The 26,328-nt window shown below is 33.1% G+C and overlaps 1 protein-coding gene across 1 annotated transcript in view; it reads right to left on the bottom strand.

The window, feature by feature from the left end:
• The window catches only part of LOC106670930 (epidermal retinol dehydrogenase 2-like), a 127,941-nt gene that overhangs the window by 7,607 nt on the left and 94,006 nt on the right, over window positions 1-26,328 (bottom strand). Inside the window, exons 3-6 of the mRNA XM_014401610.2 lie at window positions 24,571-24,891; window positions 15,395-15,524; window positions 1,355-1,472; window positions 857-976 (exon numbers count right to left, since the gene is read on the bottom strand). Coding sequence (XP_014257096.1) covers window positions 857-976; window positions 1,355-1,472; window positions 15,395-15,524; window positions 24,571-24,891 — 689 coding nt within the window. The remainder of the gene's footprint in view (window positions 1-856; window positions 977-1,354; window positions 1,473-15,394; window positions 15,525-24,570; window positions 24,892-26,328) is intronic.

A 26,328-nucleotide genomic window follows, 5' to 3' on the forward strand; every position in this document is an offset into this window, starting at 1 on the left:
CGTTATCATCAATTTTAATTGTGCGGTGAATACATGCCTTGAATATGATACAATATAGCGGAAAGCTCGACAAATGATTGCACGTTGTTAATCATTCCTTCACAAAAGATTCCTTCTAAGGTAGCGATATGTATATTTTAAAATAAAATTAATGAATTACAATTAATATTAATTCCCGTTATAATTTCAATCGACACGAGATGTGAAAATATTAAATAAAAGCAAGTTATTTCTTTCTGTTTCATCCTTCCTACCGCCAGATGGCGGCACATTAAAGAAGACCGAAATGTATGAATGATTTTTTACTAAATATAAGCATAATCACTTATTTTGATGGATTTTTAAGAGTAATTAAGAACAATAAAGAAATTGTTTTAATCTTTATGTAATATAAATCATCAAGGATTAAAGAAAACCGCACACAGGACAGCTTTTTTTCAGTAGGATAACAAAATTGCTTTGCTTTGTCCTATGGTAAATTTGAATAAATGAGAGAAAATTTTGTATAATTTATTTCATTCTTATGACTCTATTTAAATTGCTTGGTATGTTTTATGTCCATATGAGTCTTTTGACTTCAATGGCATAGGTTTGAATGGCCTTTCCCTAGGTGGCGTCACACTTACGACATAACCACGTCTTACCTTGGAGTTACGATACTTTAAATTTAATTTTATTAATAGTCAAATCGAAATATCATCAGGACCCAAAGGATTCGCAAACAATAAAGAAAATCCCACAGGGAAATAACAGACTGTTTTCATTCTCGCGACTTTCTATTTGAACCTATCAATCAAAAAGGCACCTGGGCGTACTTTGCGTAGAAAAATAATATGGAACCTGACGTTTTACTCACTGCAATAATAACAAGAGGAAATACAGATGCGCAGGTACTGTGACTGTAATTTTCTCCTTTTTGATTCCCATGACAGTCATGTCAGCGGTTTGGCCGGCTGTCACGTCAGGAATCCTCGATCTGAAAAAGGATTATCCAGGTTTATACGAATGATGTTCGATCTAACAATACCATAAAAAAATTCTCTGTATATAAAACGTGTGAAAATTAATTATCGATAAATAAATTGGATAATGAAGAAAGTATATTTAGCAAGAGAAACTATTTTCAAAAAGCAATTATTCAACTAGAGTTTGAAACAGGTTCCGACATTTCATCTACAATAAATTCTGATTAACTTAATCTGTATAATTCTCGAATAAATAATCAATTTTAAAAAATATGAATATATTTGCCAATATAGTTTGATTGAAATGTCTATTTGAATATTAATAACTTTGAATAATTGCAAATCTTTATATATAATACATAAAAATTTAATCGTTTTGATAAACTCACTCTTTGTTCCAGTGCTCTACACTGGATGGTGGTGGCGTGATGAAAAATGGATGGATAGTCGTTGTCTTTATTTGTGGATGGGCTCTTCTGAATTCTTCCCTGAGGGACGCCATCATTCCTGGAATAAAAATAGTGTCACAGATATAGTAAGAAAGGAAGGATTTTTTGAATCGAGAATCTATATTTAAAAACTCGTACGATATTGTACGTTAAATTTAATTATTTGCAATAGCCAGACGACAATGGGAGGATTACGAGATGCTTGATCTCTCCTTAAACAGAGCGTGATGGTTTGCGCAAGTCCCTGGAAATGAAGGATCACGTGAAATACCTCGCTTCCCAACACATTTGATTCGGTGATATCACGGTTTAAATAACAAAGAAAAACTAGAAAATGTAATATACTTATTATTCCTTTCGAGAATATTAAATTGAAGTATAAACAAAAATAAATTCTCTATAGAGGAACCTTCTTTATACAAACTTAACAAATAGGTTTTCAACTTGAAAAATGCCAAGTTTTTGAAATCTAAATTCAAATAAATATTACTATATCTATCTCATTTTGATCAAATAGAGACAAACCATCACAAAAAACAAGGAAATGATTTACGTTAAAAGTATAACAAAATATTGTTATTTTTAATATTACAACCACTGAACCACTATACGATACGACTAAGTTCATCAGGTGCACCTCAAATGCAACAAACGTAAAAAACGTTTTGGTTGTTAACTATGTTATTTTCTCTTTTTTGTTTATGCGTTTAGTTTCATTTTTGGGGTGAATTGTTTTTTCACCGAGGTTGCTAAGGTAATAACCTTAATAAAATTTAATGACAAATTTAATAATTTTTGAAAGAATTCAGGAATGAAAGAAGAAGAAAAAGTTCTAGAAGGGTTTCTTCTTAAACGAAAATTAACACTCTTTTCAATTATTTATTTTTTTTTATTTCCACAAAACTGAACAGTTCAAGAGTTACGAGAAGATTTATTACGAAAACCGTAGATAGTTCCAAAAAAGTATAAAATTTTTTCAATTAATTAATATTTATGTAAGGTATTGAGATAGAAAAGACAGTCACGACCGGGATTCGAACCCACGACCTTCGGCTAAATACACCGCTGCTCTACCACTAGTGCTATCGTGACTTCGATCCACTCGGACACCATCTCAACCTTCCCACTTTTCCCTCCTTTTGCCATTTTTTTCTTATTTTTTTATCTCAACCAATACCTTACATAAATAGTAATTAATTGAAAGACATTATTTGGTCAATCGGACTATGAAATCTAATGGATTTAAAATATAAAATATTGAATATCTGTGAAAGGGTTGGGAATAAGTCCCTGGTTCATACTTACTTCATACGTACTTTTTTTTGTTGCATTGGAGGTGTAGAAGCCCGTGACGAATTTTGTCGCAGGAATAATAAATGACCCCGAACCCAGGTTATTTGCCTTTTAACATAAGGTTTTACTTCATATTTTAAATTTGGGTCAGTTATTTTAATAAAGTCAGTCAATACGTGATTCACGAACGAATTATTATGTTGACTATTGTATTATTACATCTTTTATTGTTTAATGGCGTACTTTAGAAATTGCTTGTAAGGGTGCCTGTCTCAAAGGAAAATACTACAATTTTAGTGACGTTTCTGATATAATTAAAACGTTGAACATGAACCAATGAAAAGTTAAAGTGGAAATATCGTAAAATTAAGAGTATGAATATTGATTGCCTCTCCGGGCTTTTATATTCTAATTATATATAAAAAATCAAATAAAAATTAATTATGTTTACAAAATTTAAATTTGTAAATAATAATGTAATAAATAAACATATACTGTATGCTAGTTACTTGATATTTTCAACATCATATAAAATAAATAATTTAAACCTATTGCTTTGTTAAGCTTCATGTGATTTAGGTTTGAGGATTTCAATATTTTATTTTTATTTGATAATAAGTATAAACGACGCTGTTTTAAAAATTGATTTTGACCCAACGGTTAAGATGTTGACAGGGCGGCTTATAGCTGAAAGGTAAAAGGTCCTAGGTTTTAATCCAGGGGCCTTGAAGTAAGTTAAACCCGACATACAAATGGGCTTTGTTATCAAAACCACCGGTATCCAAGGGTTCATATAACCTCGTAGCTGAAATCCCCTCGTAAAAAAGTGTATTTTCGTAGTCTAATTAGGTCATTGTAATAATTTTTTTGCACATCACGTTATTGACAATTTAATTAAACATACCATCTTTAGTAAATATAGTTGAAATATTTAAAAAAATACACTTTAATATACCTTTATAATATTGCAAGAAATGCCATCTTTTTGACATAAAATTAAAAGGAAATTTCATTTTCACTAGTATACAGTCAGATCTTCGTGTTCAAAATTTATTCCGAGACAGTATAGGTAAAGTGTACTAGAATGCCGAGAACTTCATGGTTTTATCTTAATCCATTCAAAGGTGACGATTTTTTACCTTTTTTTTTAAACGAAAAGCACGTTTCTTTACATAAAATTCGAATTTTCTGTACTTTACCTTAACTTTTCCCAATTATGACCCCATTTGAGATCATTTGAGATTAGAACCAAATTTCTTGTTAGATTAATCCACTTTTGTTCGGAAAATTGCCAGTGTACTTACAAAACAACTGTACAAACATGAAATTCGCAAAATGATAATTTTGGATCAAATTTTTTAATGCGTAGCTTTTATGTTACGTTTTTTTTAAATTTCAAACCAGTCGAAAACTTCACTATTTTATGCTCTTTCCATGGCCTATTCTAAACTTCGATTGATATTTTGACGAGCAATTTCTGGGAATTAAATACACGTCCCAAGAGGTAATTGAGCGTGTAAATTAATAATTAGCAAATGCATTCTGAAATAAGTTATTAGTGAAGAAACAAAATCGGAATAAAAATTAAGACATTTTAAAAGAACAAACAAAACTTGCTCCTTAACAAACAAAACACTCTACTCCTCTTTAGATGTGGTCACAATTATTTTAACTCAACGAGCTGACCATCCTGTATAATAAATTTAATTTACTGTTGACCTTTCATTTTTATTCAATAATTAGCCGTAAATATGAAAACAATTCCCCATTTAGCGACTCGGCGAAGAACTAGGCTGAAAAGTGTATGGATTTCCTAACAGGCCTCATCCTAAAAGTAATTCTAAGCAGTTAAATTTGACAACGTTCCAAATCGAAAGAAATATTGTAAAAACCAATTAACCATGAACCTGTTATTTACAACCAGCATAACGACGAAAATACGCATTATCCTCTAATTAGGATAATCCATTATAAGAGTGATAATCCATACATAGCCTAACTTATCCTTAATCTTATAATGAGGTGATTACTTTTGCCTAGTAGGTATGTCGTACATTCAACCGTCTTACATACAACTTAATTAATTTATTTTGACTTAATTTTCACCATGGCTGTGTGGGTCAGCCCAATATTGACCCGTCTTTAATAATTCTCAATAAAAATTAACGCTGATTCATTTCATTCGTATTCTGTTATTCTAGATTTTTAAACGATTCCGAATGCTTCAACATCGGTCGAAAGCGATCGCACCCCCGCAAAAGTTCATTCTAAAAAAAGATTTTCATTGGTAAGTTAATTATACTGGATTTATCCGATAGGACACGTTTCAATTGAAACAATTAATTTGATCGAAATTTGACAAGTATTAACTTACAGAATTATTTGTTTAACAGAATTCTGTCAAGCTTTCGACCTATTTAAGGTCATCATCGGAGAAAAACAATCTTAAATATGCCTACTGATTGACAAATTAATATTTTTCACATGAGAGCTCAAATTTCCTTGAAGACTGTCCCAATCCTTGGCAAAGTTAGCACTCCGTCGGTCATCACGGAAATTTGATATCTCCGTGAAAAATACATAATATAATATGTCAATTTGTAGACATATTTAAGATTGTTTTTCCTGATGATGAGATTAAACAGGTCGAAATCCTGGCAGTAACAACTGAATTTGCTTTTTGTTCAAGACAGTACCTTGATCCAGAGTGTTCGTGAGTGAAGGTGGTCGATACTTCTAACTCTGAAAACAGAAACTTAATAGAAATGAAAATTCTAGCTCCTTCAGGCAACACGTTAAGAGGGCAAACTTTAAAATAAAGATATAATTAAAATCACTGACTGTATGTGTTCAAATAAATAAAAAAGTAATTTCAGTATGTTGCAATTATGATGATTTTTCTTAACCACATCCCAAACCCATTCACACACACACACTCTCTCTCTCTCAATCGTAAATAAAACGTATAATATTTAAATAATTTGGATAATATTTCACATTGACGAAAGGAAGTATAGTTCAAAATCTTTTAATTTTGATAAAGATGTAACAATTCTGTTGAGACGAATTGATAAATTATTGTTATATCTGTTTTATTATTATGATAAAATAAGGGTATCGATAATGAGTCCCCTGCCTACTGTTAAGCAACCCGAACTACTTTCTACATATTTGTATTATTTATTTATTATATTGAAGATGTACAAATATCGTCAGGAATGATTACTAATTTATATAAGCTCAACGAACATAACTTACACGCGTGAGCAGAGTTGAATCTATCACTTCTCGCAGTGCACAGTCAATTCCAGCTATAGCCTCGAGAAACACCCACCTCGGGCGCCGCAATTCGGAGTTAGACCTCTTATCCGCCCAGCCGCCAAGGTTGGCTTCAGGGGCTGTCAACAGCTTGGTAATTTCAACCCACAACATAATCATGACCTAAATCCAAACTCATTCACACTCTCACTCACTCGTAAATACATTCTTTCTTGTTTACATACCATTCATTCATTTAGGGAGGTAGACTCGATATTCTTCCATCAACCTTTACACCTACTATATAACTAACCTAATTGAGGGACGATGGGTAATCAGTTTTTCACCATCAGCCCTCTAATGCTACACATTCACGCTAATAAATACATTCTCTCTCAACATCCGCTTGGGACATAAAACTATTTGTATACAATAAAATAACCCTGTTTCCTTCATTAATCGAGACATAGCTTCCCGTATAGACTTGCTTTCCCGTATACTCGGTCGTCCTAAAAAGGACAATGAGGATCTTTAACGTCCGCACTTAGCCTATTTGGCCTTATCGGACGTTTTGATTCTCAAGATGAGAGCTGACGCACCTCCGCATACGAAAGGATTGTGTTACTGCCGCAGCGTTGGTGTAGAGGCAGCTCAGCTCCGAAGGGCCAAGACAACCTCGCTCCCCGCTTGTTCATTCCAAGTGGCCGGGCCTGCATTGAGTATAGACCGTATGCCGCGCGAAGGTTTTATGCTACCTAAGCTGAAATACATCAGCCCAGTCTCGAGCCTCAACCACACTATACCACCCGTCGTCGCCGTAGTTCGACATTGAGTGGGCTATAGCTCCCCGGGTGGATGTCCCGAATAGACAGGGACGGAAATACTGCTGCAGTGCTCAAGCACAATTCTCATGTCGGGTGTCATTCTACAACTTTTGTCTACATACGGACACATTCTCGGGCTTTGGCCCATAAGTAAGCACGTGTCCGTAATATAATCAACCACCTGGCATATGGTACTCAAATGACGATGACCCTTCTTCTACGAGTCAGGTCCAGGGCTACCTATCGACAATGCTCTTGATTCGCGAGAGCATTTCTATCGACCCAGCCCATCAACGCTGCCACCACCTTTTATCTTCTTCTCAATATTAGGAGAATTATCTTTGAACATTATTAGCAAATGCATGGCAAACAGATATGAGTATCTCAGTAAATATAAGTATAGTGTAAGATTTATGTATCAAAAAATCGACGTATTTTATTGATTTAACATATCCCACAATGAAAACGATTCGTTTATATTTATTTTATAAATTGTATATACTATAATTGACTATAAACACGTTTACCATTACAAAAAATTCATCCGATTTGGCATCCAAAATTATATCAGCATTAAAAAACCAAATATAAGAACATAATATTATTAATTCATTGATTATTTTTCAATATCTGCAGCATCTCAATGCAGGTTTATGTTTCTTTTCTTTTTCATCAACTCTTACCAAATAAAACGGATATCATTTAACCGTATTACATTGAGCAAAATTAGATATGTTTATATAGAAGACGGATGATTGAGAGAAAAATATCTCAGAGAGCCGATTATTCGTCAGGATTGACTTTTCTACCGAATTGTGGTGATAAGAAAAGTAATTCAGGTCCTTACACTTCAAAATAACGTTTATTAACTAAAGCCCTCAAAAGACATATCTAAGAGGAAAACAGATTTTTCCTCTCGCCAGTTCACTCATTCCATAAAAATCTAACAAAAGTCTATCCCACTGGTCTTTTGTTATTGTTTTGTCGTTTATTTTTTGCAACAATTGTAGTATTCAACATTCGACTTCTAACTCATCACAGGGCATTGACCAATTACTAACTCTGAACTGATTGGTGTCCCAACTCCACTCAACTACCAACTTAGCACCGACTAGTGATTACCCTTTTGTATCAGCCACCTCCCCGCAGTGCTCTACGTGGTCTTTCTTCCCCGTGGCGATACTACCCTCTGGCTTCACCATTTTGCTTTTCTTAAAACTTTTCTTTGGGGGGGAGACGAAATGTGTGGCTTCGACTATTACATATCCTCATTCAATCATTCAATACAATTAATGCAATAATCTTTACACAATCTATTTATTAATTACACAAATAATTAGTTATACTGCAAATAATCTTGTCACAATGTTTTTAAATAAGCAACCGATTATTGATCTCTATGTGGATTTACCGAAAGTCCAGAATATAAAAAAAAGTTACTTGCAATTACCAAATATAATTAATGCAATTAAATATCATTTTACCGATTAACAAATCTTTCAAGTCAAGTTAAGGTTTCTTCTTAAAAAATAGTCTTCTCACGACATATATGCATAAAGAATAGATTATTGGCTATAGAGAGGTGCATCCTTCTATCTCAACGTTCTTTTAATAATTTCTTTTTAGCTTCCGAGAGTTAAAACAATTAATTTGGCAATCGTAATAAACGGTCTATTAATTTGCCCTTTTTCCTTTTGGTGTGTAGATGCCGCCAAATTCGGCATTTCGCTCATTATGAAGCTATCTCACTCAGTAAATTATCGATTACCACCAGCTTTCACTTTTAGCAAAGATGTTTGAGTAAAAACTGAGTAAAAGATGAAACCTAACCATTCACGAATAAAGTCATTCAGAAAAATTTACACGAACGCTCATATAATGCACATACATAGAAAAATGAAATCACTTTATTTCACTTTATGTAGCGTATTTATACCGTATTTTTTTCATAAATGTTTCAGGTTTACAGCACATTAAATTTCATATTTATACCATTATCATAAATAAAATCTAACGAGCTGAATAATAAATTAAATATTTACGAAACAAATTTACAAACAACGTACGTTTATTAAAATAAAATATTTTATTGCACATCTATTCAAATGTAATAAATAATGCATGCGTTGTTGTCAGCTAAGAAGAAGGAGCCCTTTGTAAAGTGAAATTTGTTGGTATTAACAATGACCCCAGGGTTAGAACACTTTCTCATGTGCACTATTTTGTTTAACATCTCCATGTTAAAACTGAAAATATTTATAAGCTTTAGAACATTCGTGTTGGTAGGCAATTTAATTTACTGAATAAAAAAAATTTTACGACCTGCCACTAACAATATTTAAAAACCTTATCCCATCAAATCAACACGGTTTTCATTCGCCAAGATCTAGAATAAACTCACTTATATTTCAAGGCAACATATTACTTTTTATTTAATTAAGGTTTTTAGTTGAGATAAAAAAGTCAGTGTCACGAGCGGGATTCGAACCCACGACCTTCGGCTAGATACGCCGCTGCTCTACCACTTCAGCTATCTTGACTTCGATCCACTCGGACACTAACTTCCCATCTCAACCCCACCTTTTGAATTTTCCAATTTTTCGTTTGTCGCCGAGAATCAAATAGATTTCAAGACATTTGAAAAATGGCAAAAAAAGGAGGGAACTTTGGAAAAACTGACTTTTTTTTATCTCAACTAAACTCCTTAATTAATTGAACGCTCTTAATAGTTTTGATGTTTTGATCATATGATTCTATTGCCCCCCCCCGGACAACCTGAGTCGGAAAAGTGGAATCATCCTTATTCGATAGAAAATAGATCAAACGTGGTTGGAACACGGGCACATGCTCCTGGGCCAAAGCTTCTTATGCAGAGGAAGGTTGCTCGATGTCCCACGTAATAAAGCTTGTCATGCCTTGGCTCCTTACAGAGAGCGTTAGGCTTGTTTGTGTTGTTTTTTATTGTATATAGGTTTGTTTTATGTGTTTTGTGGTTCTATGTTTTGCATTAGTGCTTATATTGTATTATATGGTGTACTACTTATATGGTGAAATAGTACGTCACTATCTCCCCCCTCCAGCAATGAGTGTGTTTAAGCTCGATGGCGGAATATTTATAAAAATACAACCCGAATGAGTGCAATGTACGTAGGTGTGAAAGTATTTACTTGTACAGCTGTATTATAGAAGTTATAGAAGTTAGTTTTGACTAGGTTATATTTTGTAGGCGTTGGGGGGTAAAATGACCTAGCAAAGTAAACATGTCGAAAGCGCTCGTTAGTTGGGAAGCGACGAACTCCTGGGCATCTGGCATAACAAGGTACGTGAATTTCCCTGACGTATAGACCCTGATGTGTAATTTGAGCAAACCTGCTGGAGTCCCGAGTAAGCGAATGGTTGCTGGTCGTATATAGCGCACCCTGTTCCCTTAGTTATTCAGATATCGTGAGATGCGGTCGGTTGTGATGTAGGTTTCAGAAAAACATTTTCTTTATCGTGCCAACGTTTCGATCTTTATTGAGATCATCTTCAGGGCTCAGAGTGTTTGTCTTCTGTGTAATTGTGCCACGACACGCAAGGATGGCGATTAACGGTCACTAATCTCTACACACACCTGTTCCCTTACTTGATTTTGATCCATCAGTGTAGGGTTGGTATTGCAGGACCTGTTTTTCCAAGTTGTTGGTTATTGTTGTACAGATTTTCTTGAAGGCTGATTCCAAGGACACTGTGTATATAGGTAGGTTGAAGCTCTTCAGGGTCGACTTCAGTAGCCATCTCTGGAGTTACGTCCAGCGTTTTAATCAATATGTGATCGTTCCTCGTGTATTGTTTTAAAATTTAATATTATTAATTTGCTGCGAATATACATAGGCATTTTTTTAATGCGTGTTGATTTTATGACAGGCATACTCGCAGTGCTTTTTTGTATTCTGTCTATAGCTACAGGTTTGATTTCGAGGTGCCTCCGAACTTACTCATAATTATGTTGGATCTGAAATTGACGACTGTTCTTTATAGACGGAAAGTCTGCATATTATTAAAAATGATTACATTCCTTAACTGTTTGCCCATCACTGCTTAACCGAATTGCATGTTCCAATTTATTATTATTCCAGAAGTCATATGATTCTCCATTGATTGCCATAGAAGTAATTATGCCAAATTCAGTTTGATACCAAGAACAACAACTATGTTAAAATCTTTCGAAAACATAGATATAGCTAATGTCAGTTTAAATAAACTTAAGTAATTTTTACCATTTTAAGTGTTGAATTATTAATATTAATTAGATAGTTTTAATGCAAATATCAAATTGTTTCAAATAATTTTAATTTCTTTATATATATTTATAATTTATTGTACATAATTGTAATCGGAAAACGGTTAATTAAACAAATATGGAAAATTTCTGAAAACAAATTAAAAAAAGCTCACAGTTTTGGTAACCAAATTAAATCAACAATTAAGATCTTAGTGCTGTTCATCAGTTGACGAACTCCTTTTAAGGGAGTTTTGCAGTTTGCAAATATTCTTGGAATTTGAATACGAATTAATTAAGCGCTTGAGCGAATCGGCGATAAAGGGCTGTTCAATCAAGGCTAGTCATGGTACAGGGGCTTTAAGGTACCATTTATAGTCTAAAAATACACTTCATTGTACAATTGATTCCCTCGTTGTATAAATAGCTATCGGGCATACAAGGATAAATAATTATTTCAGATATAAAACGTTTCAACATAGTGGAAATATTGTAGAATTGATTCTATATTCATGAAAATAAGATAACGGTCTCATATCGAAAGAAAACAATATTTTTTTTCCAGAGCCGTAGAGCATAAAAATTTGAGCGAATATCTTTTCACCCGGAGAAATTCAGAGCCTGTATGGACGGAATACAAATTCAACCTGATTTTTTGTCACGTTCGTACTGTTAAGCCATTTCCTGAACATTTAATCTTACGTTCAATCTGTTTTGGAATGAAATAAAAATATTTGAAAAAGAAAAGGTATTTAACTGGTTTTTTTTTAAATTTTGAATTTATAAAAAAGAATTTTCCAACATTTTATGCATTTTCAAACTTGCACAATATATTTATTTTTCTCTACTTATTCATTAAAATTTGTTAACTAAATTGTAAATAATACTTGCCAGTGCTTACAGTTTAAATTATAGTTATTTAAAATATTAATACGATCGTTTTAAATAACAAAGCAAAACTTACAAAATTTATTCGTCAACTTTTTTTGAATTTGTTAGCACATGTGAGCATCTACTCGCCAAGTTAAGACCACGGAGATGCTCTTTATATAGCGCCAAAGTAAAACAAATATTGACGAAGTGAAAAAAAATTAGCTCCGCATAGTAAAAGGTGATTAAGGTATGGCCTACCCTCAGACATTAATTTTTTTTCAAAATACTATAGTGATTTTAATAACAAGTTGATTCAACATGTGAAGCAGATGTACGTATGTGGTCGCATTTCATACGTAGGTTGAAATAATACTCTTATTTTGAACTAATGTATTTATTAGCGTGTAAGTCATAATATGTTTGGATGAAACTTGAAAAATTGACGTAGGACATTTTATTATAAGTGAATGAGTGGAAGGGTTAAATGTTAAAGAATACTAGGTATTAAAAAAATGTGACATTGTTATGACGAATCTGTCGCTTCAGGTTACACATTTAGTTATTTTCGAACATTTAAGCTTTTATTTCTTGAATTTCTTAATATAATTTTTAAGATTGATGTTGACTCGTTTGTCTGTATAGAATTTAATGTTGAAATAATAATTACTGATCGCTTTCCTGGGTTTGAGTCCGTCTATCCTCTTTTGTTTTTACGTTGCCCTCGCTTTCTAACTGACGGTGATGTGTAATTGTATTATCAGAATGCATACGATTCAGTATTACTTATTTTTAAAGAAATAAACTGGAAACAATTATGAATACTATATATGAATGTTTTTTATTTATAAAATATACAGGATTTGACTTATTATAGTGAAATTAAAAACTGGGTCAATCTGGTGGAATGTTTTCGCTGCACAACATGCTTTATATAACATATTACAAGGATAAAGGTGTTTTTAGGAGGGGCTTTAACTGGACAGAATCGCACGATCCTTAAATACTTCATACGGGGCTTCACCTTTGAAGAAAGGAATCGCAAACACGACACCCGATTTATGTTCCTCTCTTTTGAGTCCTAAATTCAAATGGTACTGGAATGCCGGCAATTCGAAAGGTTTTTTTTAACGTATTGAGTAAAACTGGAATCTTTTTTAGAGTGGGTATTTTAAATTTTTCAAACGCTTTTTTGAATTAATCGATTCCCACTATATTATTATTAATTTAGATAAACATGAACATTTAAATACCTCAAAAATAATTCGGTTTCTTTCCATAAATGTTAACATATTACAAACTGGAAATTTTATGTCAATTGGATGACAAATTGAACTAAAATATGATATTCCATAGATATGTCGCCATTATACAAATTTATTGACTAGATTATTTGATTATCGTTAAATTTATGATTGAAAATAATATGATTGAAACGTTATTTACGAAATATTTGTTGATGGAAAACTGTCTGATTTGGATATATATAAGCTCAAATCTGGACATGTATGTAAATACATATACACATTTAAGAGTTGAGCGTATAACTTTTTTCAGTCCTTCGGCGATTCCAGGATTTGTAATTTACAATAAATTAAGGAGAAGCCTCGAAAATCACCCACCCCAGGGTTTGTTGCCCGGGGTTAGACCTCGGTCTTATCCTTGCAGCCACAGAGTTGGGCTCCGGGTGCTGTCAACAGGTAGGACAATTCAGCCCGCTTGCAGTTCCCAGTCCAAAGGCATTTTCACTCATTCTTAAATGTATGCATACGTGGGCTTTGGCCCAAAAGTGCCTTTTGAAATTGAATGAATTATGTATGTTAATAAAAGTAACTGTTAAGGTTACTTTTAATTATATGAACGTATGAAGTTTAAGATAAAAGGTAATTGATTTTTTTGCAATTGACTTCATAACGCTAAACTGATACAACAAAATCAGATGACAATTCCAAATAATTATTTGGTCGTCGGTCAGGTGAGACGTAGGTTTAGAAAAACATTTTCTTTATCATGCTAACGTGTCGATCTTTATTCAGATCATCTACAGGGCTCAATGTGTTTTTTTCTTTGTAGATGTGTCATTATTGTTTGCCATGTTGGTCAATATCTCACTGGCACTCTCAACACGACACACAAAAATGACACATCTACACAGAAAACAAACACTTTGAGCCCTGAAGATGATCTCAATATCGAAACGTTGGCACGATAAAGAAAGTTTTTTTAAACCTACGTCACACCAGACCGCATCTCACGATCTCCAAATTATCAATTAACAGTCACTAAAAAACACACATTCCAAATAATGGAAAATGATGCAAATCTATCAAATTATTTGTGCACTTTTTTCTTCAAAAGGAAAGAGCTTTGAGTCAATCTTTATATCTATTTATCTTTCTAATCCACTTTATACACAAAATAAAATCAGTATGATTGTCGTTTATTTAGGATTGAGCATAACATAGCTGGTACACAATTTAGTACATCATAATTGAAAAAAATTATATAGTTTCTGGTTTGTAAACGAAAAATAAGATAATAAATAATGACAATTAATTAAGGTTTTTAGTTGAGATTAAAAATGGCAAAAGGAGGGAAAACTCATAATGTGGGGTTGAGATGGGGAGTTGACGTCCGAGTGGATCGAGGTCACGATAGCTCAGGTGGAAGAGCAGCGGCGTATCTAGCCGAAGGTCGTGGGTTCGAATCCCTATCGCGCCATTAACTTTTTTTCATCTCAACTAAAAACCTTAATTAATTGTCATGTATTAATTGGACGGATTAAGCGGGCCACGAAAGTAGTGAATTAATAATAAATAATAATTTCTGAACAGTTATATTCTATGTGTTTTGTTTGAATGCATGTATTTATTAGAGTGAGTGGTGAGGAGTGATGGTGAAATATAGCGCCACCATCGTCTAGCCGTGTGTGTGCTTAGGGTCGATGGCGGAATATTTAAAAAAGTATCTCATCGACTCTAATTTAGATTAGATTATTTATTAATAATTTGTACAAGTCGATGAAGGAATATCCAGTCTCCACCGACTAATCAGAATGAATGTATTTATATGTTTGAACGTATTTATTTGTACCTTTGATCTATGCAATTTAAGTAGTAAGTATTAGGCTAGATTATATACTGAATGCGTTTAGAACTGAAATGACCTGGTTGTCCATAGCTCCTGTCAGAGCCTTATCCCGTTGGTCGGTAAACGACAATCTCCTGGGAATTTGACTTAAGGGGGAAGCTAGCGACCAGCCATGGGGTGGGTGAATTCCCTGATGTATTGACATAAAGGTCAGCACGGGGTTTGACAACTGTACGAGATGAAAGTACAATAATTTCTGAAGTAACAATTTATATGGGGAAATTGAGTGAATCCTTGTAAAAACAAACCGTTTATAAAAATGTTTAGAGGTTTAAAATCGATTTGTGTGTTTCTGTAGGTGAAGTTAATATTTTTAATGTTCACCTGTGACGGCGTATTTCGTCGCCGTGTACGGTGCGATGTTGGCAGCTGAGGTGAATGCTGCAGCAGAAGCAATCGCTACTATGTGTCCCCTGCCTCGTTCGATCATCCCAGGAAGAAATGCGCGTATCGTCTGAAAGAAAAAAAACATCTATAATAAAAAATGTCCTTGCATACCAGAACATATCGATAAGTTTATACAAGTAGGATAAATTGCATTGGGGGAGATTAAAAGCACGGAAAATATTGTATTGCTTACAGACGAAGCTTTTCGTGATCCAAATATTCACCCGATGGTTTTGTTTGCTGTTGTGTTTTGCCAGAGTAAATTTTGGCTGGGTAATATTCCTTTAAGTTATGTTTTGTATTCAAAGAGAAACGTGGATAAAGGTATTTACATATCCGATAGGACATTGAACATTTTCTTATTGAAAATAAAATCACGATGTAAAATTCGTAATTATTTTTCTAAATAAATCAAACAACGAAAGATAAAATAGAGAAAAAATATTTTTTCTGTGACGAGAATCTCTTACAAAACAATAAGGTCACAGAAATTTTTACAAATCTGGCACTTGAATAAATAAAGCTTTATCGTTTACATCAAGTGAAATAAGTTTAAATAAATCAGCTAATACAAAGTATAAAAATGATAAGAATTTAGAGAAAAATAATAATAATAAAATTATTCTCTGAACCGAGCAAACATAATCCCAAAATGTCAACTTAAAAGTTGAGAAAAGGAAGAACAAAACTATCATATGTAGCAAAAAAATCCAATAATATTGGATAGTATTTTCTCTGTTTGGAGAGAGATGAGGTGCTGGTACAGGAGAGATTTAAAATAGGTAAGGGAGGTAGCTTTGCGGCATGGCAAAGGATGTGAGTCCAGAGATTTGTGGCTAGAGCTAAGAAGAACCTTTCAAATGTGGAGGTTTTATGACGAGGAAAATATAAACGAGCGGATGTTACGAGAGTGGAAAGGCGATTTAAATTGAAGTAACTGGAAAATAAAACTAGGTCGACGAGAGTTTATGGATTGGTGAAGGAAGAGCGCAGGAAATCCTTTGGAAGGATGGATAAAGCGAGGATAGGCTTCAATACAGGTGTCATACTCGGGATATTCGGGAGGGGGGTAATAAAATAAATTTTATACAATTTACAAAACTCTTTTCAGACGCTTATCTTGTTCCTCCGAAAGTCTACCATAAGTGACACAGCAGTAGTCGAAGAAGGAAAGATGAGGGAGGAAACAAGGAGTTTACGAATGGTGAAAGGTAGAAGGAGCCAGGATCGACGAAAGTGAATAGGGATAAAATCGGAAAAATCGAGAAAATGTACAGGTATGTATTTTCAGGTTTATTTTTCAGGTGTTTTTTCAAAAAATCCCGCAATTTAGTAACAACCTGATCTGCAGTTGCATTTCGAAGTAGAGCTAGAATCATAAACCGTGAAAAATCGTCTAATACAATAAAAACCGAAATCCTTTGCTAAGTGGCAGTGGACTGGCCAAGTCTTGGTCTCTTAAGCTAGGCGTACAGCAACGGAATTGTAATTTAAATTTCAGTCTTGGTTGTACAAAATCTATAAAAGAAAGACATTAAAGTTCGTGAACAACCATATTACTTGGAATTTGTTACTTTTTGGTCTTTTTTATTAGGTTAAAGTTGGTTTGTACAACTTCTGTATTGGTCTTCGTTTATTTTCTTTTGTTTGTGTTTAGTGTAGATATTTTGTCCGATTTTTTTGCTTTTGTTGTTAGCTATTTTATTGCTTCGTTTTATGTGTGTTGTGTAAATTTTCTTTCTGTTTTTATTAAAATTTTTAAAAAATTTCCAGGACAAAAAGTTATTGTATTAACCACATTCCCATATTTTTTGCACCGTCACCACTTTTTTCCCAATTAACACACAATTTCTACATTGGTTCGATGTAATTCAAAAAAGCCCATACCGTTAAAAAACTTATTAAACGAATAAGTTTTTTCGAAATTTGTCAAGCTCTACCGTGAATTGTTTCAATGAGGTTGCAAATTTACTTTTTTTGCTAATTTTAAATTAGCAGTTTTTTCGATGCTTTTTTTTCTGGATTTCCCAAACAATGAATAGTCATGACTGTGAGAATGTGCTGGTGAAGTTAATTCAATTAATAAAGACAGCCTGTATAATAAAAAATCAAACCAATTAAATAATTGAGGAGATTATAAAGAGGAAATATTGAGTTGGAATGAAACTAATTTTGGGAATTTCCTTATATGACTTTTGAAAACAATAAAGTTTTAGACTCATTTGTTCCAATGAGAAATGATTTTTTTCAATACATGATACAAAATTCAATATGTTTTTAAGCGCAATCAATTTCCCCTTTTTAAAGAGATTTGATTTTTTAATGGAAAAGCGATTCAGTAAGAAAAATCTTCAAGGGTACTTGTTGAAAGTTCGCTAAGTTGACAGGTTCCGGGGTAGTTCAACAAGTTTACAGTCTGTTTTACAAAGAACACTCAAGAAGCTCAACGATGCCTGCATTCAGTGTTGATTAACAAAAGTCAAGCGTGCAACCTGAGAAATAGTCGACTAATCCATGAGTAAAACCGATCAAATGAACTGTATTTAATTAATTTTTTAACACAAACAAATAAAATCTTTGTAATTTTATAGGTTTGTTTTTCATCATTTCAAATCTTTTATTATGTTTTTTCACATTGAACAAACCAAGTTTTTCTTTTATTAACTGAATAATAAAAAAAATCTGAAAAAATTAGCCTTAATAATGAATTTAGCCTTTGGTTAGTTAAGTGTTAACCTTAAGGAAACAGAGCGCCATACTAGCAATTCATCGATTTTTTTCAGTTTTTAAAGGAAAATCTTTCATCTATAAAAAGCAATAGAAGAACAATAATAACGAAGAAAAGTAGAATGAGAAGTGCTATTTGTACGTGCATGTTTTAAGTGCAATCAATTTCCCTTTTTTTAAAGAGATTTGATTTTTTAATGGAAATCGATCCACTAAGAAAAATCTTCGTGGGTACTTGATGAAAGTTCTCTAAGTTGACAGGTATATTTAGTAGGTCTTAAGTCCTGTAAATTTTTTTTATTGATGATGGCAGGCACCATGCATTGACCTTGCGCTTTCATATTACCAAAATGTTTTTCTTTCCGAAGTTATTTAAATAATTATAATTTTATATTTATCGAAAAAGCCGACTCTAAATTGCAGATGGTTTGATTTAAAAACCAAAAATATTTCTTTAGGTAACTTAAATGGTGGAATTTTAACAGGACAATATCGTAAAATCAATGATTATTTTATTAGTTGAAGACAAAAAGTAAATAGTTTGTTAACCAAACATTAGCATTTGTGATGAATAAACAATTTCTAGGCTTGTTTTTAAATACATTCAAAGACAAAACCGGACACGCATTTATCGTTTATTTTCAATAATAACTAGGTAGGAAGATTAATAGTTTAAAACGTAAACAAAACACTAATAACTTGTTGTTTGTTATAAAGTGTTACATTTTACCGTTTGTAAATTAAAAATAAAGAAAAATCATCGTTTCCAGGGCCAACATGACGAGTGAATAAATTGGTTTATTAAAGGTTTTTTTTAAATAGATAATAAATTTGTAGACCAAGTCCTGGGTGTGCCGCTGTCTACCATCATCAACAATGGTCTACTGCGGTTTAATGCTTCCGGATGTCTCCTTAGAAGATAAGGTAGCGGTCGACCGCGATGTACGAAGACTAGAGATTTATTGCTCTTACCGCACTACGGAACTGTCATTTAACGTCTTTTTTAATACGTCGTCAACTCTAAACGGTCTGTGAAAGGTGAGTTCTTAAACAGTCATCAGAAGGCTTCATGTGATAGCGTAATCTTTAGACGTCCCACATCAAATTCTCAACAACATGGAGTGGCATCGAACAGAAAGGCGACTATTCGCATATCAGCAACTCGCTTGGATACTTGAACAATGGGGGCTGTTCTCTTCACAAAAGAGTGACGGTTCTTCATCATAATTAATTTTTTTATATTAAAACTCATGAATTTCATGACCCTATCCCTTACTTAACCCAATCAATCTTTGAAACACAAACTGGCCACCCAAAAATTTTTGTATCCAATCTAAAATCATAACCGTATTCTGAAGAACCAGTATTAATTACTACACTTTTATTAAGTAATTTATACAATAATAGTTTTTGAGATACTGAAGGTCAAGATAACTCAAAGGAAAAAATAGTTAAAGGAATATGCTGACATTGCTTTATGTTTCAAATGTACAAGTCAATTAAATTGCCTTAATTGCTGTTTAAGTCAATGATTAAAAATTGTGAATAACAGAAATTCGTTTTTCTTATCAATCAATCATCACAGCTAGGATTTATTTAATAAATTTAATACAGACGACTATTAAGGTAAAAATTCAATAATGGTATGATGCCGTTTCTTTTATTGTTTAATAGAAATAGAACAACAAGTTCAGTACAAAAAATTTCATACACTGGAGTGCGCCAACGTCACGCGAGGGGGCAACATAACTTATCAAAATACATTGATATTAAATTTAAAAAATATTTCATGGTTGTTATGGATTTTCATAAAAACAATCCCGAAGAATTACTTGTTTACTAACTTTGTTTATTTTGTGAATAATTTGGTGTTTTGTTCTGCAAGTAAGACCAAGTTAAAAGCAAACAAAAACTTTCCGACCAATTTAGTAATGTACAGGATTGAGTAGTAAGTTTAGATTTTTCGACAATTTACATAAAAAAATATCGTTTTCAAAATCAGAAAATAATTTTCTTTAATGTTTGTTAATCGACAAATACTTTTTAGTTAATTTGATTTTGGCTCGTGTCCCTGGCGGAATGCCGCAATAATTAATATGAATAATGTAAATTGTAAAAAAAAATTACTGCTTACAAAATGAAGATTCGTTGTGACTAGGTTGTCATTAAAAAAGAGCCAGGGCGTGGAGGCGTTTCAATTAATGTTAAATTTATGGATTTGATTGCTGTTAATTGACGACGTAATTAATATAGAGTTATCGAATATCAAGTTGTAATACAAAATTTAACAAGACTGTTAAGCTGTTACTGAATATTTATTAGTCACACCAAAGTGGAAAGACTGGAAATTTGATTTCTCCTCCAGGAGTTCATCACTTTGATATCCTGATTTCAAAGAGACAGTGATATCGAGAACGGTCATTGTTGTTCATCATCAGCAACATCAAACCTAATATTATAGGTGAAATAAGAAAATCAAATAATTAACAATGATGTGACTTGATCAGAAACGGTTCTCGCTTTATTTACTAATTAAACATCAATTACAGGTTTCATTCTTTTGTTTTCAGTCTGTAAACTAAATTTATAAATGCAGGCTAAACTTAAAATTTATAGGTTTTAAAGGTCGACGGAAATTATGGTTTTATGGTTCGAAAATCGCTTTACTATCAAGGTGACTTTGATGAACTCGGCTCGTTCAATTTTTATGGACACACCGGATCAAACCTTCAATTTGGAAATGAAAGAGAAAAATTCTTTGTGGTTTATGGAGGAAATAATTTAAAGCCGGGCTAAAACCAATTTCTCAGATATTGGAATTTACTACCATCCAGCACGCGGCCGAAAGGTTTATTAGGCCGATCAAACCTGAAAAATTGCAACGTGTATGCTCAACGACTACATAGTAAAAGCCTGACTGTTTCCAGGCCGGTATTTATTTTAGGAGATACCTCTGTACTATAGACACAACTGGCTCTGTTGTTTTAAATTTTTTTACCACAACTAACAACTAGTCTAAACAGACAATTAAAAAGCTAAGACAATTAAATAAATTAAAAACATCTGTAATTATTGAAAAAAAAACAATGGATATCAAAAATATTTTTATTAGCTCCTCTATTATTCTTCTTCAGATTAACTATACAGTTATTGATATTCATGATTTGAAATATTTGTATTAACTATAAATGATTTGGTGAAATGTAAATTCTAAGTTTTTTTTTCGGACAAACCCATCGTTCTAATCGGTAGAACTGTTATTTTAAAACAAGTTTATTAAATAGATTTATAACTGATTTTTTTTTGGAATTATCGTTTGAGTTAGATCAGGTGAAAGTTTGATGGTGCAAGACTGACTGTCTCTGTTGCTAAGTCCCGTATCGACCTTACTCCGGCGAAGAGCTTTTATTCTTTCTCTCTTCTATTTCTAGCTTTCCAGACTGAATTAAATGCCATCCGTTTAAAACTTAAAACATTGTTAATATAGACAACTTAAGGTCAAAATCGATAAGTAATTGATTTTCTATTGCTGTATTTTTTACTGTATTGCGACAATAGTTTAAATGCAATTTAACTCGTATATATGTAACATTTAGGCATCAATTGTGCCATAATCATGTAAAATATGTTAAAAAAAAATATTTTAATGTTTAAAAAAAAACATTGTAACGCAGACTTTAGTTTTGTTATTTTGCAAATATAAGCCTTGTTTTTAAGGAGAGTATTCAAGTGTTCGGGATTCTCTTTTTGCACCTTTTTCTCTGTTTTTACGTTTGATATATTCAGTGGTTTGGCATCATAGTTTGCATCAAGGCTGATTTTCTTATATTTCAATTATTTTCGATTGTTATATTAAGAAACTATTAGAAAGCCTATACGTATCTTGTTTTTTCGTGGACTGAACAAATCCATTCATAATTTTGAACATTGAATAATTTGAAACAGCAAATCATTACTAATTGGATTTTACTATTTTATTGTATAGTAATTGTATATTATAAAATAATACGTTCCAATTTTTATCTAAGAAAGGTCAGGTGTTTCATCAGGATTACTAAATCGAACTTATTGAGGTTAAGCCTTAAGTAAGAAACCCCTTGATTTAAGCCGTTTGCGCCTGGACTTTTTCAACCTTATCCTCACAATTCGACGTAACTTATCGATTTGTGCGAAAAGATTCTTCTTCTATAATGCTTTTAAATTTCATATTTGCGCACTCATCTACTGAAATAGAAAATTTGTTGTTTAGTGATTTGTGAGAGTTCTGAGTTAGTTTCACCAGCTAGGCGGACAAACGAATTATAATTTATGGATTGTTGAATCAATCCCGCTTACCAGCTAAACTAATTTGTCAAATAAAACATGAAATCTTTTGTGTTTTTAGCATCAAAATCTATCGAAAACTAGAGTTTTTAGTTTTTTGTACATTTACACTAGAAAGTTATACGATACACAATTAAGGTTTTATATCGAGGATAACTACATTGGACTAAACGTCGTAATAGTTCAAAAGCGATGCTGATAAGTGTGATGTGTGTCACTATGTGACATAAAGATAAACTGAAATGAATTTTAATTGTTTGGATATTCGAATAGTATGAATATAAGTTTAGGGTTCAAATAGTTATAAAGAAAGATAAAAATCTGTTTTGGCAACCATCCAGGAAGCCCTTCTCCATTTTGCTCTCAAACAACTTTGATCTACTCGAAACCTTCAACAACATCTCACTCTAAGGAGTCTTTGTATGAAAAGAAAAGAATACAATTTAACCGAGAAAAACCCACACAACCTTCACTCTCCGAAACAAAAATTCTTCCTCCATTTTTTTCAATAACATCCCCCTACCAACTCAGGACAACGTACTATGTACTTTACGTCGATAAACTTGGAATCCTCACACAAGATTAAAACGTCAAGTTCACTTCTTGATACACGTTCTAACTTAATCCATGAAAAGTCCTTGATATTCCATTGTATTGTGTCGAAACGAACGCAACAACCCATGCAGACTTAAATATTCTTTTTATCCTGTATATAATCTACTCCAGGTATCACAAGTGACATAAAATCCTCCTAATCACCATAAGTTATTAAACCCAATAAACCTAAATACGACCAACTCCAACAATGATAGTGACGATCCGAACGTCATAAAAGAAGCTTCAGAACAGAAAGGGACCCAAAAGTCGATTTCTTCTTATGCTTCGCCATGCGTTTACATGCCCGCTTAGGAATACATAACTAGGTCAATTTGAATATCTATTAAACCAAATTTTTCGGGTTTATTTAGAAGCGTGTCATAAAATCTCTGACAGGAGATTAATAAAAAATAATCAAATATACCCGCTTTTCTTCATATACGTTTTAAGGCATATTTGTCCCCGCTTAGGAAAATGAAACTCCGTCAATTTTAAAATTTGTTAAACCAAACTTTCAGGTCTTATTTAAAAGAATTTTAGTGAGGCCCTGGCGAGAGATATTTAAAAATTATTGAGGTGGAAAAAAACAACTGTTTGAACAAATGAAAATTCAGTTAGGATTTTTTTTTGTCAGAATCTATGTGGCCCAATCGGCTCCGTCAGAGCATTTGTACACGATGTCTAAATATGAAGAAAAAAAATGTATAAATCTAATAGTGCTGAAAAATTTGTTGCCCTAAAATTATGAAAAGTGGGCTTTTCAGGAAAGCCATTCATTTGAATAAAACGGCCGCCCGGCAACTCTATTGTCCTTTTTGCGATTTCTAGATCGATTTTATTATTCTTTCTTCATATTTTGTGATTGCACTTTCATGTTGCCGATTCTATTTAATTCAGACAAAGAGTTTTTTGTTAAAACTTTATTCTTTGTCGAAATTAATCAGACGAATTGATTTTTTAAAAGATAATTTATTATAGCTGAAATTAATTAATCAATTACGCCTATTGTTTAAAATTCGTTAATCATTTCTTTAAGTAGATCGGCCTTGATACATCGATTTACAACGATTGTTTATATTTTCCATCTTATCTTCTAGTGAGGAAGACCGGCTTTAATCAAGCAATCAGACCATTTAGATCATCAACTTGAAAGAAGACAACCTTGACATGGAAATGGATTTTTCCATGATAAAATTCTCAACTGTTTCATACAATGGGTATTGTGTAGATGATGAGACGAAGGATAACATTTATATTTCTTCATAATAGTTCTATAGTTCTTCATTTTAAGCTTAGGATTAGTACTAAAGAATAAAAATTTAATTAAACTACGTAGTTTCTGTTGACCTACAATATCTAATGGCCTTTTATCTTATTTTACTTTTACAGAGGCAAACAGAATTAACGAAGGAGATATTACAAGAAAATAATAAATGTAAAATTTAAGTATTTAAAATGAAATTTACCCAAAAGTGAGACATGACGTTGACAGCCATCATTTTTTCAATGTGCTCATCTGTGACCTCGAGGATATCGGCCGAGCTGACGATACCCGCGTTGTTGATGAGCACGTCGACAGGCGGGATGTCTTTTAAGAGCCGTTTTATGCTTTCGCGGTCTGTGATGTCGCAGAGTTTCGCTTTGGCACAGCCTGAGCGGACGGCGTTGCATATCGCCGCCGTTTCTTTGGCTCCCTCCAGCATCACGTCGACGCAAGTCATGGAACATCCTTCTCTGATGAGGCGAAGGCATATTTCCCTTCCCAATCCTCGGGCCGCTCCTGTCACCTGAAAAAACCCAACTATCATTGTTTTCCTTATATAATGCCAATTGCTTACTTTAGATGGTATGAAAGTTGATTGCTGTGAGTGTAAAATGAACATCCAGCGAGAATTATCCAGTATACTAATCAGTCAAGTTCGACATGATGTCAGTCATTCACAGCCAAGCCATCACCACCAACTTTAAGTAATTTTGTATTATAGGTAGTCAATCATTTTAGTCTAACTTTCTCTGGTAGTTCGATCTGTCATCCGCATTCATGCTGAGTTTATTTTTAATTGTTAATAATTGTTGTATTGATTATTAATCATGTGGGACCCCGGTAGCAGAGTGGTTGGATCGTCCGACCCTATTTGCCACCCTAGCGGTTCTGGGTTCGAATCTCGGCTTATTAGTTGATAATGGTATGAAAACTGTTTTTTGGCCCTTCGTCGGCAATACCCAACGTGTAGATGGATGATAAGACCTCCTGTATGATCGAAAACGCTTTACTTTGTAATAAATGTAGCTTAAATATTTAATATATTAGATTTTTTGTTATATATTTTTTTAAATAGAATGGAATAGCCATTTTTAATGTCGTTCATTATAAATTTAATTCGTGTTTCATTACTCGTGAATAACGAAGAGGGAAACAAATTAATTTCCAATCTGTTATAAACGGTCTTATCTAAAATTTAATTTAACCTGCTCCTCTGTTTATGTTTAATTTAAGACACGTTTTATGTTAATGTGGACGGGCAAGTCGACCATATATACAAGAGCAAAGTTGTTTCGTCTCTTCCCCAGTTTGGAAGAAGAAAGTACCGACTACAAATTTGGTACTAACCAGGAAATCGTGATGTGGTGTCTAAGCATCGGTATAACCAAGACGCAAACTCATCATTTCAACCTACAACTTTTTCAAATTTCCCTCTTTTTGGCAAATATTCAAACTTCGTTTAATCGGATTCGATTCTCGGCAAACATGAATCGCAGCAGGGAGCTGCCAGTAAAGCGTATGTCCCTCTAATAAGTGTTATATGTTTATTTATACTGACATTGATGTGATTTTTTTTTCAGATAGACAATATAGACATAATTTTGATTCCAATAAGATCGGTCCTCTCCTTTATTTATTTTTTAAACACCAAGTGATAACGTTGACAGAAGAACGTAGGCTTGGCAAACAGTCATAAGGATAAACGGCTTGTCGGAGATTTGCTTTCACCTGCCCTTGGCCCAATTCGAATCTGACCCAACAAGTGTTTGGCCTAGTTAAAAACTTCCTGGTTCGCCCCTGTGCCCGTCACCATAAAAGCCGTCCGTGCTTGGATTGCTCGGTTTTACATCAGTAAAAAATTATTATCTATAATTTAACGTTGTATTTTTTGCATCATGTTATGATGGGGTCGTTAAGTTAATCCACGTACAAACGTTCTTAAGAATTCGAAACAGCAAAT

This window comes from Cimex lectularius, unplaced genomic scaffold (assembly GCF_000648675.2).
Source record: "Cimex lectularius strain Harlan isolate CLEC.00 unplaced genomic scaffold, Clec_2.1 scaffold294, whole genome shotgun sequence".
NCBI classification, from domain to species: Eukaryota; Metazoa; Arthropoda; class Insecta; order Hemiptera; family Cimicidae; genus Cimex; species Cimex lectularius.